An 18,270-nucleotide genomic window follows, 5' to 3' on the forward strand; every position below is an offset into this window, starting at 1 on the left:
TATATGTGGCAGCATGTGTGCATTCAGTTTAAGAGAAGAGATGTATTGACCTTTAACACTACTCTTTAATGTTGCGTTAAATGTTGTGACATGCTATGACCCTCCACAACAGATTGTGTGTGTGTGTTTTGATAATATTGGAGGAAGAGAGTAATAATTGCAATTCATGTCCTATGACATGCAGCAGCCCCAAAAACTACGCTGCACATTCATGCAAAACCCAAATTAACTAACAATACAGCTGCTGCAGAACAATGAGAGGGAAGGCTGCAATCAAACCACAAACTGCTCCCATAATTATCCTCTGGAGCTCATTTAATTTCATGTAAGCTGATGAAGAGCAGCCTCTTTTTGTCGCTGTCACTTAGTGGAAAATTTGTCCCCTGACTTTAACTATTTATTCATTTGAATTTTCCTTTAACCGACCGCAGATATTGTGCAACGACCCCGTGCATTAGATAACAGTGGTGCTCGAAAAACAAAAAAAAACATCTTCCAGAAGACGCGTTAACTGGCTAATCCATGGCACATGACGATTAAACGAATGCAGAATGATAACCCAAGAGGCATTTACAAGTTATTTTAGAGCCGCCCCTCCCTCCACTCGAAAAGCGTTTTGCTTATTGTTCCCCTCAGTTGGATATTTGACCTTCACTGCGCAGCGTGACTTGCAGAGCTTGACTGTGAGATGAGCGTTTTCGTATTTGTCTGCTAAAAGGTCGAAACTTTCTTTGTGCCCAACTTGAATCTGAGTTTTAAGACGTGCACATATGGCAATGACATTGGAGCCAATTATGCCCAAAATTGTAGCTCGGCCAGCTGATACGCTGACCGCAGACCGAGAGTTTCAGTGAAACATCGGGCATCGAGTTTAAAACAATCAAATAAAAACCACAGAGTAATGAAATATTTTAGAACAGCTGTGAAGGGGGATGAGTAGATCTAACTTCAAGGAGCATTATTGAAAAAGTGCGTCAGTGTGACAGGATCTTTAGCTTCTTTAGTCCATTATGTTAAAGCAAAGCAGCAAAAGTTAATAAAAGAACATACTCATAGGTATTATGAGTATAATTTATACGATTAAATAAGAAATATAAACTTAAAGGCAAGCACAAAAGCAAAAAGCTCCTTTGCTTATTTATTTAATAACTTTATATTTATGAAAGACCACTGCTATGTAATATAATAGAGATGGAGTAGTAAGTAGTAGTCACAGTTTAGCCCCGTTTTGTTTGGCTCGTGTGCAAAATAATGCACATGCACAAGAAATTAAGGAACTGCTTATCAGAAGCAGCAACACCGAAAACAAACAGCCAAACAAACAATAAAAAATAAACACTAATGCAAAGCCACAGAGCAGCTTTCTACAGACACGTTTTGCACAACCTATTCACAAAGTGTTTCTTCTGAAGCTTAATCAGTGGCTCTGCTCGGCCACTGATTAATTACACACTGATGACACAGAATTACACAGCTGAAATAGGACCACTCGTCTACAAACGCTCAAACATACACAACACTAATCTGCACACAAATGCTGTGACATGATGCTGCTCTCTCACAGACACTCCTTGTCCATGTGCAGGTCACACACTGACATGTATGTAGCTGTGCGCACACACTCAGCTGACACAAAGCACTACGCACACACACATATACGATGTGCAGTATCTTCCTACACTGCACACATGCAGTCTTTTCCAAAAAAGCAGCACCGCTGAGTATCAATCCGATTGGTTTCTCCAACAACACACACCCACGCATGGAGACAGGAGCAGGAGGCACTTACTGATTTTCTCCTCGGCTTGGGAGAAAGGGAAGCAGCACAGTTGACCCATGGCGCCTCCTTCCCTCTCCTCCTGTTCCCCTCGCCCTACTGTTACCCCTCTTTTTCCTCAGCCCCTTGTTCTAAGCCTGACGGATGGAGGGAGAGCCCCGCTTCTCCTCCCGTCTTGCCCTCTGTGTCACTTGTTCTCCTCCCCTCCCAAAGGGCAGACAAACCCAGTGAGGATGAAAGCAACCAAACAAGAAAAACCCCCAAAAAACCCTCGCTCTCCGTCCGTGCAGCCCGAAGAAGACAGAGAAAGACAGCAGACGCTGGAAAAAAATGAACGAGTGATTCCTTGCTCTTGCTCTACTTTGCACTAACACAGGGAGGAGGGGGGTGTGTATCAGAGAGAGGGAGAGAGATAGGGAAAGAGGGAGGAGAGAGAAAGAGAAGAGAATGGGAGAGCTGGACGGTGCATGTGTAGGAGACAAAAAGACAGAACAAATAAAGAGTGATTTTGGTTTGAAGTGAGCAAAGCAGGGGAGGGGCGTGCATGAGTAAAGATAAAGAGTGCATGTGTGTGAAACTAGATGAGGACAGAGGAGGAGGGCTGCATGTATGAGCAGGCTTCAGTGAGAAGACACTGAGCGAGCCTTCGGATGTGGAAAAGGGAGCAGTGCGTATGAGGAGACGGCGGACATCGCTCTGTGTTTGTGTGTGGAGGGGTCGGGTGCCTACAAGCTCCGCCTCCTCTCGTCACTGTAGCTTGAATAATGATTGTTGAACAGCCGGCAGCTGCAGCCTGCTACTGGGTTTATCTGTGTAATTTATGAGGTCTGGAATGGAATTAGGACGTGGTGAAATAAAGAGGATAACATACATTACAGATAAAAAAAAAAAGTAAAAATTCTGGACTCAAGTGTGGATTATGACTAAAACAATAGTCAGGGCTAAACACCGACGTCCCAAGATGAGGGTCAAGGAAAGGCACATAAGGAGATTATCATCAGCTTCCTATATATATCCACTCTCTTATTGTGAAGGTTGCAGTCATTCAGATGTAATGACTAGTAATTCAGTGTGGCATTTACATCCGGGATCTCAATGAGCCTGACTGGGGGTGCTGAGCTGTTAATGTCTTCTTTTTAACATCTTTACAGCAAGTTAGTTGGCAATAAGTGATTTTCAAATGCTAAACAAAAAATGGTTTGGAAAAAAAGCTTGTCATGGTTTCTCAATTTTTGCAGGTAAATATTTGCTTTATTTTGTTTGTTGTCTGGTGACAGTTGTCTTAATTTTTTCGTTATTATTTGTAAAATCAGGTAAATGCGCTCTAGACGACATAGACTACTCCTTATTATTAGAGATGCAATCGATCATTATCCAACCTGGATATAAATTTAATTGGAAATAAGCATGTCAATTACTGGAAATACAGTTAGCAGATAGGGCTGGGCCATACTGGCAGGCATGTCTGACAGCGAGAGCAGTGTTAGCACCTAAAAACTAAAGAAAATCCAACAAAGCACAGTTCTTTGTAAATGATGCAGGAAAACTGATCCTGCTAACAGTGGAAACAACAAACGTTTCACCATTTGAGGTTAAAGCACATCACCGAGTACAGCCAGACCGAATCCACATGAGGAAGACTAGGGCTAGACCCAAAACACAAAATATTTTCTAATTTTATATTTTATTACACAATACTGTGTAGTTCCTGAAGAGTTACAAGAATGATCTACATTTCTGTTAAACTGGTGTGTCAGGCAGTCAAAATTTCAAAGGAAACCACTTCTTAGGCTTTTTTGTGCTCACATGTAGGGCTGAGTATTGTCACTGATTTCTAGAATCGATTCGATTCAGATTCACAAGGTCCCGATTCGATTCAATTGAATTAGATTTGAATCTGGTAAATTTTGCCTAAGACTAGTGCTGGGCAATATGGAAGAAATATTTATCACGATATGAATTATTTTATATCACGATAACGATATATATCACAATATACCACCTGACCTGTGGTCATATGGAAAGTACGCAGTCTGTAAACAGCGAGCGCAGAGGGTGCAGTCTTTGTTAATGAAATGGATGGTTATGCTCATGTAGGGCTGCGTATCTCTGCTCGTTCATAGGTCAGTCGTCAAAGCATAATGCACAACACTGCAAACATCCTTCTCTACTTTGGCCCGGCATGCGTCATATAAGCGAGGCAACTCGACTTTACTGAAGTGCTTACGACCGGGCATAACGTACCTCAGATCAAGGACTTTGACGAGGTCACGAAAGCTGTCCTTCTCAACTACATAAACAGGGGCCATGAATTTACAAATGTAACGCGAGACGGCTCCTGTGGTTTGTTTATGGCGCTTGGACGTTTTCTCATAAGAGCCTTGTGTGAAAGACTGCTGTATCTTCGGCTGGCTATAGTTTTTCTTTTCCCAACTTGCTGCAAAAAAACAGCATGTACATCAAAATAAACGATTTCCAACAGTGTAATTTGAGTTCTAAGCATCCAAGAAATGATACAGAAAAGCATAAAGTCAAACATAACTTTTAAAAACACCAGTATAGGCTTATAAGGCCCTGAAGGTTAAAAACAAAACAAATCTACATTTTCCGCAAAAATGACGTCACTTCTGGTTCCGGGCAGGTAATGGCGGACATGCGATAGTTCACGCTGACCAACAACAACACTTCCAACATAGGAAGTGTTATGAAAAGCTGATCGGAAAAGCGTGTTTCTAGAATATTATGTTTTTGTTGCTGCAAGTGCTTTTTATGCAATTTTTGCAAAGCTATATGTGGAAGGAAACCGTGACCTAGGACAAGCTGGTAGCATAAGATTGAAATGGCCTGTATTTGTATAGCACTTTTCTAGTCCCTAAGGACCCCAAAGCACTTTACACATTCAGTCATCCACCCATTCACACACACATTCACACACTGGTGATGGCAAGCTACACTGTAGCCACAGCCGCCCTGGGTCGCACTGAGAGAGGCGAGGCTGCCGGACACCGGCGCCACCGGGCCCTCTGACCACCACCAGTAGGCAACGGGTGAAGAGTCTTGCCCGAGGACACAACGACCAAGACTGTCCAAGCCGGGGCTCGAACCGGCAACCTTCCGATTACAAGGCGAACTCCACGATCGCCCCAAGATGTAAGTAGAACTCCTCCGGTTTCATATGCAAAAAAAATTATTGCCCTAGCTTACATGGTTCCAGTTATACAGGGATTTAAAAATAATTAGGCAAAACGGAGCGTGCCCACTCCGACCGGCTTTAAAGTGTTAATGATATATTTTATGTAATAATTTATAAAATTAGGTTAGAAACGATAGAAGACAAATGGCACGATAGACACTTTTCTATCGTCCACACGATATATATCGTCATATTGCCCAGCTCTACCTAAGACAGTTAGAAATATTATAATTCTGATCATTTATCAGTACTGACACTTGTGAGACTTCATCAGAGGTGTAAGCATCACAGCAGATGCCTTCGTATCAAAGTAACTGAGGATAAAACAGAAAAATATGAAGGAGATTTTCCTGGCCTGGCTTTTTATAGCAGATAACCTTAAAAATATTCTGCAGTAGAACAAAAACGGAAGAAAACATGACTCAGCATATGAACATTACCTGATGCTGCTGAAGCGAAGTTACAGAGGTTTTATTAGAGACGCTGCTAAGCATTTTGCAATTTGTCATAATTTTAAAAAGTTTGAATTTCTGCTGTTCAATACTGAAGAAATGTAAACTAACTTAGGTAGTGTTTCATCATTGACAGTAACTCTTTAACTGGAGAAGATGTACTATTACGTGTACTATTGAGATTTCTTTTTCCATTTCTTTCCTATGCCAGCATTTCCATGCTATTATGGTTAAGACTTTTGGCCTTTCAGACACTTATTAATATTTATATTCCTTATAAATGGTAAAAACATAATTTTTACATTACTATGTATAGATTTCCTGTTTCTTCTATACTAAAAAATGTATTGAACTGAGGTGCATGCAGATTTATGTGCCGTGACATCTGTTAGGAGTGATAAGTGAAAAGTATCGTCTGTGAATTGATTGGTTTCTTGTGCTTATCTTTAACGAGTACATCTCTTGGTCTTGGCTTAATCCAGCTCGATGATGTCAGCAGGTTTTTCAATATTTATAAAAAGAAAGCTGCTCGACAGCGATGATGTAATGTGCATTATGGTGCCTAAAAATGCAGATGTTCCTGCTCCTCTTTCAGGTGAGCGTGAGGTCCTACATTCAAAGGCACTGACCTCAAAGAAGGATCGCAGATGGAGCTCAGGCATTGCAGGCATTGCAACTATTCCAGCAAAGAAAAAAAATGTTTTGCTTCATCCATCTGTGAAAATGGATTATGATAATGGCCAACAGAGTCAAAACAGACCATCAGATTGTGCCTGTTTTAATGAAGTTGTTCTCAGGGCACAAAACACAAAATATGGACGCGCATGATCCCTGTAACACTTTCTCTGTGGAAACTCACACCTAAATCAAAACGGTGGGCTGCTGAAGAAATTATATCCACGTACGTATATCCCACTTTCTAGCTCTGCAAGCCAACATGCAATCTGCAAAAAGTAGAGAAGCAAGGATCAATTTTACATGAGGATGGTGATGAGAACTGGGCCTCCAGGTATAAGGCAGAGACCAAACAGCTGTAATCAAGGTAAGATTACAACCAGGAGCACGAGTATCACGCTGCATGATCTGTGCTGTGTGCCAGTACGTGTGTTATGTATCTTTTAAGCCTTGCCAACACAATCCTTGTTCACCACCAGCTTCACCTGCCAGATTTTCCTTTCTACAACTTCACCCTATACTCCACAATGAAATTAAAGTTAAAGAGTTGTTTGTTTAAAATAAGGAAACCGATTCAGTGTGCACCACAGATCCAGAAACCATCCAGAGGTGCACAAGGAGTCTATTTTCAGAGGTACATCAGACAAATTTAAATAAGGTGAGTGAGGAGCCTCATTCTCCCTAAACTTAAGGTCTCAACTGGATGGGTCAAACACCAACACCTCCCCTTGCATGTTTTCAAGTTGCAATACCACTCTGTGGTTAGTTAGTAAGTGTTTGAAATCACGTGCGCATCTTCCATGGAAACTACAGGTGACCATGAAAATCTATAAACATTTTTCTCCAGCAACCGGAGGCTGCCAGGGCCTCACCAACTGTTCTGTTGGTCTGCACGGCTGTGGCTTCCATATTCAAAGAATTTTTGATTTTGTTTTTCAGTCTTATGTCAATGTAACTTCCATCAATATGGGGGGAAAAAAAAACAACAAAAGCAAAGTCAAATTACAGGCAAACAAGTGTTAAGCTAAAATTTCTAGCCGTCTTTGTTGGAAGCACTTTGCTGCTACGCAGACGACTGTGTGAAACAATGAGGATTCATGAAGGAGAGTGATTACACACACGACACACGACTTATAAAAACATAAGGGTGCATTCAAGTGTCCTCAACAACTCCCTTCAGAAGCTCTGAAGGGAGTTGAGTAATAAATTACTCTCCACCAGTTCCAGGGACGCGTTTTTCTAGCTGCAGGTGTTCATGTGGGTCTGCTTAAAAGCACACCTCTACCCTCCAGCATTAATGGTGGATTACACACAAGAGCTAAGGGTAAGGGGAGATGTGTTAAAGGAAACACACACACACACACACACACACACACACACACACACACACACACACACACACACACACACACACACACACACACACACATATATGTAAACCATGTGCATTGTGGAGCTTTATAAGCTGAGCTCAGCTGCATAAGTAGACAGTGGAGCCCTTTTTCTATCAGAAGAATCCAGCTCACAGCTGCCACATTTCACACAAACACACTCGCAGCTGTGAGGAGGTGTTCTTATTGATTTGCCTTGATTTCTATTGAGTATCAGTTACACCATAACAATACAGTATGTGTACACGCAACGCTTGGTATTGATTTTGGGCTTTTTAATGTCAGATGTTCAGGGTTAGCTACAGGGTTACTTATGCAAACAAAAAGCGATGTGAGGACGTTTTATCCCAGAAGAACACATTTATTCTCCGCATGTTAAACCATAAAAACAGTTGGGGTTATTGGTGGTATCTTAAGTACTCTTCCATTTAAGCCTCACAGTGCACACACAGCGATAGCTAAAAAAAAGAAAAGAAAAAGACACAGTGTGGACTTTGTTTAGCTGATCTGAACTCATGGTGCCTCAGCACTTTGTCACAAGACAGGTTATGCACACAAAGCAAACAAGACAACTGCATACTTTAGATAACCGAGCCCTATTGAGAGCCTGTTGTTATCAATGCTATGTGATTATCTATACACGTGCCCACAGTTATGTAAGACTGTGTAACACACCTGGCATTTCAATAAAATCAACCAATACTTATTTATGTAGCATTACTATAAACATTTGGTCACATAATTTGGCATTTCAAATACGTAAATCAAACCAACACCTCTCCATCTATTCAGTATGAACAAACTGAAAGTTATCTTATTGCTGCTAAGGTAAACTAAAGCTACAGGAAGGTAAATTATAAATCATCTTTCACTGCAAAGAAGATGAGAACTATTCAGCACAGAGGTGCAGATTTACAGATTACTGCTCTCCTGGCGCGGTCGCCACGAGGTAGGGTTTTTACCATAAAAACTCAAACTACTTATCAACCTAAAAAGGAAAAAAAAAAAAAAGATTACTCATCTGCATTGCACATTTCAGCCAAGACTGAACACAAAACCAAATGGGCTTTTTAGTGGATAATGTGGTCTTTCCACAGTACCGACAGATGAGGTTTTTCTAATTGTCTGTTTTATTTAGACAGAAAACACCACATAAATTCACTTTACTTTGGCTGCTATAATGTAGCCTGTTTGCTCGTCTAAAGTAGCACATCCCTCTCCCACACACGGGCCTTGTTATGATGTTCGATTGTTTGTTGTGTTGAATCAATTTGGTGAAACTAATGTAAAGTAGCATTTTTCACGTGCTCGCTCCATCAGCGTTCACTCACACTCCAATAAACAAACTGTCCATTGAGCTGGGATCTGTATTTACTCATTCACAGGCTGGTGGAGCTTCTTTCACTCAATCATACAATACTACTATGTGAAACCCTCAGGCTGTTTGCAAATGTCATTTTGGTAATGTTTTTTCCCCCAAAGTAACATGTAGTAACATGGTTCTGGCAATTGGATATGCACCAGAAAGACATAAATTATGGTAAGTATTATGGTAATATCTAGGTAAGTAACACAATTCTCTTTTGTATTTTAATCTTGAATATTTCACAAGTACACATGCATATGAAGAAATCAGCAGCCTGGTGTTGTTGGATTGAATCAAACATCATGTCCCAGAGGTGTTCTATTGCAATCAGTGGTATCAATTCCTTCATTCTCCAGGAACTATCTACATATTCTTGCCAAATAAAGCCAGACATTGTAGAGCACCAAGATGAAGCCAGGTTAGAATCTGACAGAAGGCCCAAGGATTCCATCCTGATACCTAATGGCAGGCAGGGTGCCGTTGCCTAGGCTGTGGAGGAATGTGCGTCCCTACATGGACATGCTTCACCAGACCATCACTGACCCACCACCAAACCGGTCATGCTGAACGATGTTACAGTCTCCAAACGCTTTCTCGTCTGTCACATGTGCTCAGCGTGAACCTTCTCTCATTTGTGAAAAGCACAGGACGCCAGTGGTCGACCTGCCAGGTCTGGTATTCTGTGGCAAACAGGCTTGACACAGCCAGGTTCACTAGCGGACATTCAGACATCAGTCCACCCTCATGAAGTCTGTTTCTGATTGTCTGGTCAGAGAGATGTCCACCAGTGTCCTGCAGATCATTTTGTAGTTCTAGCAGTGCTCATCCTGTTCCTCCTTTCACAAAGGAGCAGATACTGGTCCTGTTGATGGGTTAAGAACTTTTCGCAGCCTTGTCCAGTTCTCCTCGACTAACTGCCTGTGTTCTGGCACCTCTCCGTGCTCTTGAGACTCCATGCTTATGGAGTAATGATGTGTCATCCTGGAGGAGATTGACTACCTGTACAGCCTCTGCAGGGTCCCGGGATCACCTCATGCTACCAGTAGTCACACTGACCCTAGCCAAATGCAAAACAGGTGAAAAACAGTCAGAAAAGATGAGAAAGGAAAAAAAATTGTCAGTGGCCTCCACCTGTAAAACCAATTCTGTTCCTGTTTCTCCAACTTGATTAAGTAGATTTGTATCTGAGACATTTAATTGACTTGATGCTAAACTCTGATTAAAAAGCATTCTTTTAATTTTTTTTGAAAGCCACTACCCAGTTGTGCATCTTTTGCCAGTCCCTCTTGTCATTGCAGTGTCTCCTTAGCTCGACCGAGCCTCCTCCACCTCGCCTTTTAAATCAAGCTTCAATTCGGTTGTCTGTTTAATGTCATCTTCACTCACATCTCCAATTTTCTCTCACCATCTGTCTGGCCTACCTATCTGCCCTTTCCATCCGCACGATCTATTTAATTCTACTGATTGTGCAAGCCCGTTCCTCTCTCCTCTGCCTTTCCATTCTCTTCCCACACTCATTTATCGTTCTCGATTAATCTCACTTATTTCTTGCTCTCTCCTTTTCAATCTCTTTCTGCTGTGCTTCCATCCTCCCATCTATTAGGCCGGATTATTTGATTCCTTTCTCCTTCTCTATTCTCATCTCCTTTATCTTGCTCCAACACACCTGCTATCCTCTTAGCGTTCACTACTGCAAATTGTCAGGTGCTTATAGTTTGCTGCGCTCCCTACAGATTCAGATGTCGACCTGAGATAACATACCTGTGTGCCGCACATAAGCTTTACCGTTCTTTTTTAACATCTGAAAAATTCCTGGCAGGGCCTGCTTGATGCTGGAGCCTTGTTATCTGGTATAATGTGTAATTCCAGGATCATAGTACATGATATTTTTTTCTTTCAAGATGTCAGATACAGCAGTGAGAGTCAAGAAACTGCTACTTGGCCATGAGACAAGACTAGACCCTCATACGACAGCTTGGATTTTCATAGTGTGCATGAAGGACAAAGGTGATTGTGAAGGGGGTGTTAATCATGGCAGCACTGTCAACGTCCGCGCTCTTCCTCGTCAACATATTCTCATGGTATTCGTCGGGACTATGACACTCTGCAGAATTTGTCAGACTAGCTGAGAAAATGATGTTGTTCCCAGATGATGGACAGTTGTCTTATAGTTTACTTCTAGTAGTAACACAGCATGCAATAAAACAAGCATCTGTTTTACTGTTCTGCGATCATTGGACTAATATTGTGTAATCTGACTGTGTACAATGCCTGATTTAAATCGGGCTGAACTCCCCTTCAAGGTCAACCTCAGTAGTCCCTATGGTTCAGCTTTAGCATTGCTCGTTCGCTGCCTTTAAACTTCCTCTTTGATTAATAGTCGTTTTTCTCCAGTGTGTCAAACTGGTGATCCTTTAACTGGATTTTTATTTCAGGGGAACTTGAAGAGAGGTAAATCTGGCGAGTCGATGGTATTCTTCTAGGTTCCCACCAGTGTTGGTCAAGTTACTTGAAAAAAGTAATCAGTAACTAATTACTGATTACTTCCTCAAAAAAGTAATCCCGTTACTTTACTGATTAATTATTTTCAAAAGTAATTAATTACTTCGTTACTTAGCTACTTTTTAAAAACACGATTTACAACCTGAATAGGTAATAAAGCGATAGATCTGTCAGCCCAATTCTACTTTTTCTACATAATCCATCATACAAAATGTAATCAAATGGAAAAGTCTCTTTTTTAAACTTGTTTTATCAGTTTTAATCTTTTAACTTTATGCATCAAGCAAAAATTAAATTATATGCAACATTCTCTGACTTGAAGAAAGTAGTTTAACATTTAAACCTATTTTCTGCACATTCCAGCACATAAAATAAAATATTTTTGCGTTTACACTCAGTCTTTTCAAATAGATGCAAGTAAAACAGCAGAATATAAATATTTTCACCTGTAAAGCAGGAGTGGGGTAGGCGGAGGTGTGCTCTGGTGCAGGTGTGCCACAGCGGTCAGGTGAAGAATCCGCGAGTTTCTCTGTGAATTTCCCATTACGTCGTTGCGCACTCGGAGCTTGTTTAGGGTTTTTTTCGGTGTAAAAAGAAGTTTTCTTCCCACGCACAACGGACACTAATGTTTTTGTCACTTTTTATGGAATCAAACTCAAAGTAAGGTCAGTACTTCCACGTTTTAAACGCTGCACGCTCATACTCTCTCCCGTACTCGATATATGATCCATTGTTGATCTGCAGACAGCTGTTGTCACGAACGTCGCACTCGCTTACGTCACTGTCATGAGACATTCTTGCAAAAAAAAAAAAAAAAATCACGGTTTTAGTAACGCAGTGTTCCTACGGGAAAGTAACGGTAATCTAATTACCGTTTTTGCAATAGTAATCCCTTACTTTACTCGTTACTTGAAAAAAGTAATCAGATTACAGTAACGCGTTACTCTCCAAGTAATGCGTTACTGCCCATCTCTGGTTCCCACTGCAAGGTTTACATGCTTCAAGACATTTTCATCCTAGGGAACAAATTCACAGAGCACAACTTAAATTGTGGCACAACTTGGTGTCGCTGGATTGACTGCGATTGAACTGTGGACCTCAACTGAAACATGCTGGGTCAAAGCCAGAGACCCACTTTGCCACACAAAAATCAGGTCAGCTTGAAGGAGAAGTTTCACACCAATAGTTTGCTTACTCTGGTCCGAATCAGTTGATAAGTTTGGAAACTTGTAGCTTTTCCCTGTGACTTGGTTTCTTTTCACAGAGAAAAATCCAAGTGATCTCCACGCGAACCTAAAGGCGTCACTACAAACAATGTGTGAATGTTCAATCGGCTTATTGGCCAGATGTGTCTGAGGCGGGAGCAACAAAAATAAATAGAGGAAGAAGATGCTAAGTTCTGTACTATTAAGAAGTATACTGTGTATACTTAAATTATAGTGTACTATAGTCCCTTGCCACATCCCAGAATACACAGCACACATGGCTATGGAAAGTTTTTCTTAGCTCAGTCTTGCAACAAACCCCTAGTAGCTGTTTCAGATTAAGGTTGGATTGCCTTGGAGTACATGGTCTTGGTGCTGTTCTTTTGGTGAGCACCTGAGTGTTCACACCTGCTCAAATGAACCAGAGCTCAATTTGAAAGGGACTAAAAACTGCAGGTGTGAAAGGATCCTAAAGTGTGCTCTAGAAATGTTCATGCAAAAAGATTTCCAGGTTGCGATTTAAAAGTGTCTCTGAAAGCAGTGAAAGGTGCACAAGAAGAAAAAAAACTTGAATGAGAAACTGCCCAAGACATTTATGATTACATGAAAATTGTTTACATTTTTATTTTTGTACAATTATGTTTTCCTCCCTTGTAAACACAGAGTTACTTAAGTATAAATTATGCTGGTCACACCAAAATTGGCAATACCTCTGTTTTATGAGATGGCGCTATATAGCACTAAATCGAAGGCCTTACACAGATGCTCCAGTATAACAGACACTCATATCTTCCCTTCTTACAAGGAATTACAGAGGAGGCGGCGTGTACAGGAAGAGAGGTAGTCTATATTAAATTAAATCAATTATTAGAAACAGAGCCAGGCGGATGTGCCAATATTACCACACGGGAAGACTTAAGCATTAACAGTGAGAGCCTTTAGTATAATTAAGGCTTGTTTGTTTTTACTGTTTTATTTCCCTAGCGTACCCATAATTGTTGTGCTTCCAGTCAAATAAGGACACTGATCACTGCTTTTAAAGCAGTAGCGACAGCCATAAAAACGCAACTTGTAACAAAAGATGAGAAAGAAGGGGAGGAAATCTAAATTATCTGCTTAGTGCCATCAAACAATGAACCACTACCCAAGTAATTCCAAAAAAAAAAGCATTTTTCCATGGTCCCTGCACTCAAATGTTTGGCATGTGTCTTTCAACAAATGCAAGGTAGATAAGATTCAGCGGACCTACCCGTCCTTGTGGCTTCTACAAACCAGAGGAGTAAAAAATAAATAAATAAATAAATAATAATAATAATCCATCCAACGAAACTCTTAAATGTTCAAAACATCAGCGGTCCCTGAATGCCGTTAAACTCTTTACAGCTCAATTTTCATCCTTTAAATATTGTAAACCCCTGATTCAATATTTCTCCAGAGAGAAATTAGCCCACTTACACTCAAATTAACAAAACTGCGTCATCAGTCTGTGTAGCTGCTGAGTGGAAAACGAGCACTGCCAAAGAGTTACTTCATAGAAGAAGAAAAAAAAACATGCAGCACAGTCTGTACAGAAGTGAGTAACCTTATCTTAACAAAACAGCAAAGGGTCAGAGAGCAACAAAGCACCTTCTTGAGTCCATGTGCACGCAGTCCCACAGTGCTGCTGAGCACTTCTAGTCTGTGCATGCCTGTTAATAAGCATTTACACCCATTTATTTGGGTGTCTGTACATAAAGCTGAATACTGTAAATACCAAAAGGTCCCGAGTTGACCTAGACCTATTATTCTACCTCCACAGACACAGACTGGAAATAATACACTGACCATCTCCTATGTAAGGCTGCTTTTATTATAGGCTCGACTTCCCTTGGCTGTAACTACATATTAATGGGAAACTGTTCTACCTCTAGGGGGGGATTAAAAAAAAAAAAATCAGGATAAGTATAACAGTTTAAATGTTCCAGGCACATTTTGTAGTGACATCACGAGTGATGAGGACACTTTTCAACACACGCACACAGACTTCTTTCATTGTTTTGACTCCGTGGCTTAAATTTATGTCACATTCCAACAGGCCAGCGAGTGGAAAGCGAACGAGAAGAGACTCAAGTGTTTTTTGGTATCTTCGTGCTGAACTTTTAGCGCCTGTCCAAACAAAAGTGCACAAACAGCTTTTCCATTTATTCTCTGGCCGCCACAGAACAAAATAAGTCAGATAAACATGTCAGATTTTTGTAAAATCAGACCATTTGTTTTATATTACATCTGCAACACAAACTCTACACAGTATCTTTTTAACTATTTCCTGTATTGATTGATGAAATTATTTTTTCATGTGCAGGTGAGTTGAAAGCAAATAACATAATTTTTCTTATTTTTAACTATGTGGCGTGAGCCTCACTGTTTGCACTTCACTTTGCTGTATGTATTAGGCACTATCGGCTTCTTTGGCAACACTGCAAACACAAACCAGTTGCTCCCTGTTGCATGAAATCCCTGCTTGCTTCAGGACCTGTACTACTAAACTGTAACCGCCACGACAAACTGATCTCTACCGAAAACATAAAAGTATACAACTTAAGAACATTACAACAGGCAACAAAAATCCCCCCCTTCACTCTTTGTTCTTGCACTCTGTACAGTGTTGCTTCCTCAAACATAAAAAGATGCCCTTTTAGATTACATTCAATGAGCTCTGTAGTGGATTATGTTGTAGTGTGGATTATGGGATTAAGATATACACATACAGACTCTGACCACTGTGCCCCACCAGACAAAAAAACAAACAAAAAAACCACAGAATGAGAGCCTGAATAATTCTGGATTTTATGTTTTTTACCAATCAATTTATAACTTGAATGTGTTAGGGTTTTTCTGGATTTTTAGTTGATATTCTGTCTTTCCATTAAAATTAAACCGAGACTGTTCATCTCTTTGTAAATGAGCAAACTTTCAAATTCAGCAGGAAATGATCAAATAATCATTTCCCGTGAGAAACACGGATGTAGAGGAGAACAAGCCCGACCAGTTCATCGGACGCTATAATCAATAGCAATAGACACCAAACTACTGCTATCACCTGCAACGCATTATGATATTTTATGCAATATTTTGTAAGCAACTCAAGTACAAGGCCTTGATGAAAACTAACAGTATGCGATAAAGCTCCACTTTAAATTAGCCACGTTATTAGCGATTTCCCATTTGAAATACGGTTGAAGTGCCAAGTCTATTCCCGCTGCATCGTCGTCTCCGTTGAGCCATAAGACAGCAGCAGGTGTGCTGGCTGAATAATTGCTCTCCTACAGAGAGAGTGATGACACACGCTGCTCATCATGTGTTCTTTGCTTTAAAGATTTCAAGTGTTCGTGCGGATGCCGGTCACTCTTAAACCACAGGTGTTTGGGAAGATGAATAGTTTGTTTTTCTTAACTGCTTCAATTCTGCCATTGTTGTGCACTGGTATAAGTAGATCCATCATACACAACATTTCTGCTCTTAATGCTGCTGTTGTACCATGGCTGGCAGCAAAATGAAAAAAAAAAAAAGTATTGGTTTGTTGGTGTGTTTGAGTGGTTTGTGGGAAAATGAAGAAACTCTGTTTTTAAACATAAAAAAACCACAGTGTGCTTTGGAGGGCATCCATCCATCCTGGTTTGCTACAGAATAAAATCAAACACTATCGATGCTCAGAGGAGAGGACTTTTGTGGTACAGACTGTCATCTTGCTCTCAGTGTTGCAACAAGTAGCCCGGTTATAGCGATCTAAAAATATGCTAAGGTCTCATGTCAGATTTCTGTCTCGTGTTGGTGAAGCTGTGATTATGGTCAGCATTGTTCTGTCTGCACGTAAGAGTCCAATGAGTGAATTCTGAGTCATAAAGTGGGTTTTCCTCCATGAGTTAGGGTGTTTAGTTAGGTGACGACGTTAACAGCTGTCACAAATATACAACACTTTAAAAAGAATACTGACAGACACCAGTGCTACCTTGAGTTATCGCATTTACAACATTTTCAGAAAACGTCAGAACTTGTTTTTGACATCGAGGTAAGTGAGATTTGAACTCGTCAGAGATTTTTAGTAGATGCACCTATGGCATCAATTTGAAAACCCTAAGTTCCCTTGTTCTTAAGTTACTGTGCTCACAAAGTTGGGTTCCAAAACCCAGAGAAGGCCGAGCATGGTGGTCAGCATTTGGCGTCTTTGTCGCAATTTACTCCTCCCTCACCTCCATCAGCACCGGCTTTATCTTTATGTGGCTTTTACAGTTTGTGTATTAAGTGTTTAGTGTTGTGTATTAGTCCTGATGGACTAAAAGTAGTTTAGGGGAGAAGCTTGAATTCGCCAGCCCGCTCTGAGGTTGGTTCATGGTCTTCTTCTGCGTGTTTTAGCCGGGGCTCCCATCTCTTTTTGGTGCAGTTGTTTGTAGGTCACTATTTTCATTATTAAAGGCTTGTTGAATGGCAGCAGTGAGACCGCGAGACTTTGCACAGTACAAAACATCACTACAGCTTCAGCTGAGTTATTGTAGTTCTTAGTTTGTACGAGGACGATTTTGTTTTTCTCTTAAAGTTTACATAGTCTCGGTTTAAAGCTTACGTAACCTCTAAGCTTGAGGGACTCATCCACTTAAATCCTGCCTTTCCTAGCACTTTGCTCACACACAGCGAGCAGTATCACATCATATTTAAACTCCCCTCACTGTAACATTCAGTGTGCAGGCTGCATGGTAACATCAGAGCAATGGATGCAATATTTTCCCCCATTTTCATACATTTTAAATAAGCGCTGTTTTGGAAAAACACTTGACAAAAAAAACACAAGCTTTTTGATGATGTGAAGTGTGAGGTAAACACCCCCTCCCCTTGACCGTTTCTCACTCCCACACACACACACACACACACACACACACACACACACACACACACACACACACACACACACACACACACACACACACACACGCTCTTTGTCTCTCACAGACAGCCCAGTGATCCACAAAACATTGTGACAGCCTAGTTACACTGACAGCTCTCTCACTCACACACACACACTCACGCATACACAGCAATTACCGCAGATACTTGACAGCGAGACTTAGGAAGTGCTTGTGTGTGAGACTAAGGTATACACAACTCCTGTTAACTCCATGGTAACTAAGGGTAGGACAAATTTTGGTGTGACGACATATCGGAGTGCTTTTTCTTGTGAGAGCTTTCTGCAAAATACCCTAACTAAAGTTTATTCCACTTTTCAAAGCCAAACTTTATTTCAGACTCATGACTGAGACTGAGTCATAAAAATATATAAATATTTCTACTGAAGTAAATATTGTAAGGGAAAGGGTTACTGGTAACAACATTATGAATATAATAATTATGGAGCTGCTTTGAAGCCAAGAGAAATGAGATATTCAGTGGATCCTTTCATCTGAAACACGAAGATGAAATCCACCATGAATCTTCCTTCAGTACTTCAGACCTGTTTTACTTGATGGCATCTGGTTCAGACCCCAAATTTTGATGCTTTTATCTGCTTTTTAATGACTGTTTAGGTTTTCTGCTACACTTAAAACATGAATGTAACGTCTGGGTGAAACCAAGGCAAAGGGGCTGATTTGCGTGGTTGCAAAAAGACTTCTGTACCTATAGAAGTCGGGAAAACGGCTTCTGTAAACACCTGATGAGTTAATGGGCTCAGTCGCTCAT

General features: G+C 40.7%; 1 protein-coding gene across 3 annotated transcripts in view; it reads right to left on the bottom strand.

Moving 5' to 3' along the window:
* akap7 (A kinase (PRKA) anchor protein 7) overlaps positions 1–18,270 on the bottom strand; it is a 47,023-nt gene that overhangs the window by 16,353 nt on the left and 12,400 nt on the right. Inside the window, exon 10 of one of the 3 annotated variants that reach the window (XM_026194055.2) lies at positions 7,747–9,911. The exons of the other annotated variants lie outside the window; for them this stretch is intronic. Within the exon in view, the coding sequence (XP_026049840.2) occupies positions 9,901–9,911 (11 nt within the window). The 3' untranslated portion in view covers positions 7,747–9,900. Of the gene's footprint in view, positions 1–7,746; positions 9,912–18,270 lie in introns of those variants that run through there. 3 annotated transcript variants of the gene reach the window in all.

Source organism: Astatotilapia calliptera, chromosome 15 (assembly GCF_964374335.1).
Source record: "Astatotilapia calliptera chromosome 15, fAstCal68.1, whole genome shotgun sequence".
Taxonomy (NCBI): Eukaryota; Metazoa; Chordata; class Actinopteri; order Cichliformes; family Cichlidae; genus Astatotilapia; species Astatotilapia calliptera.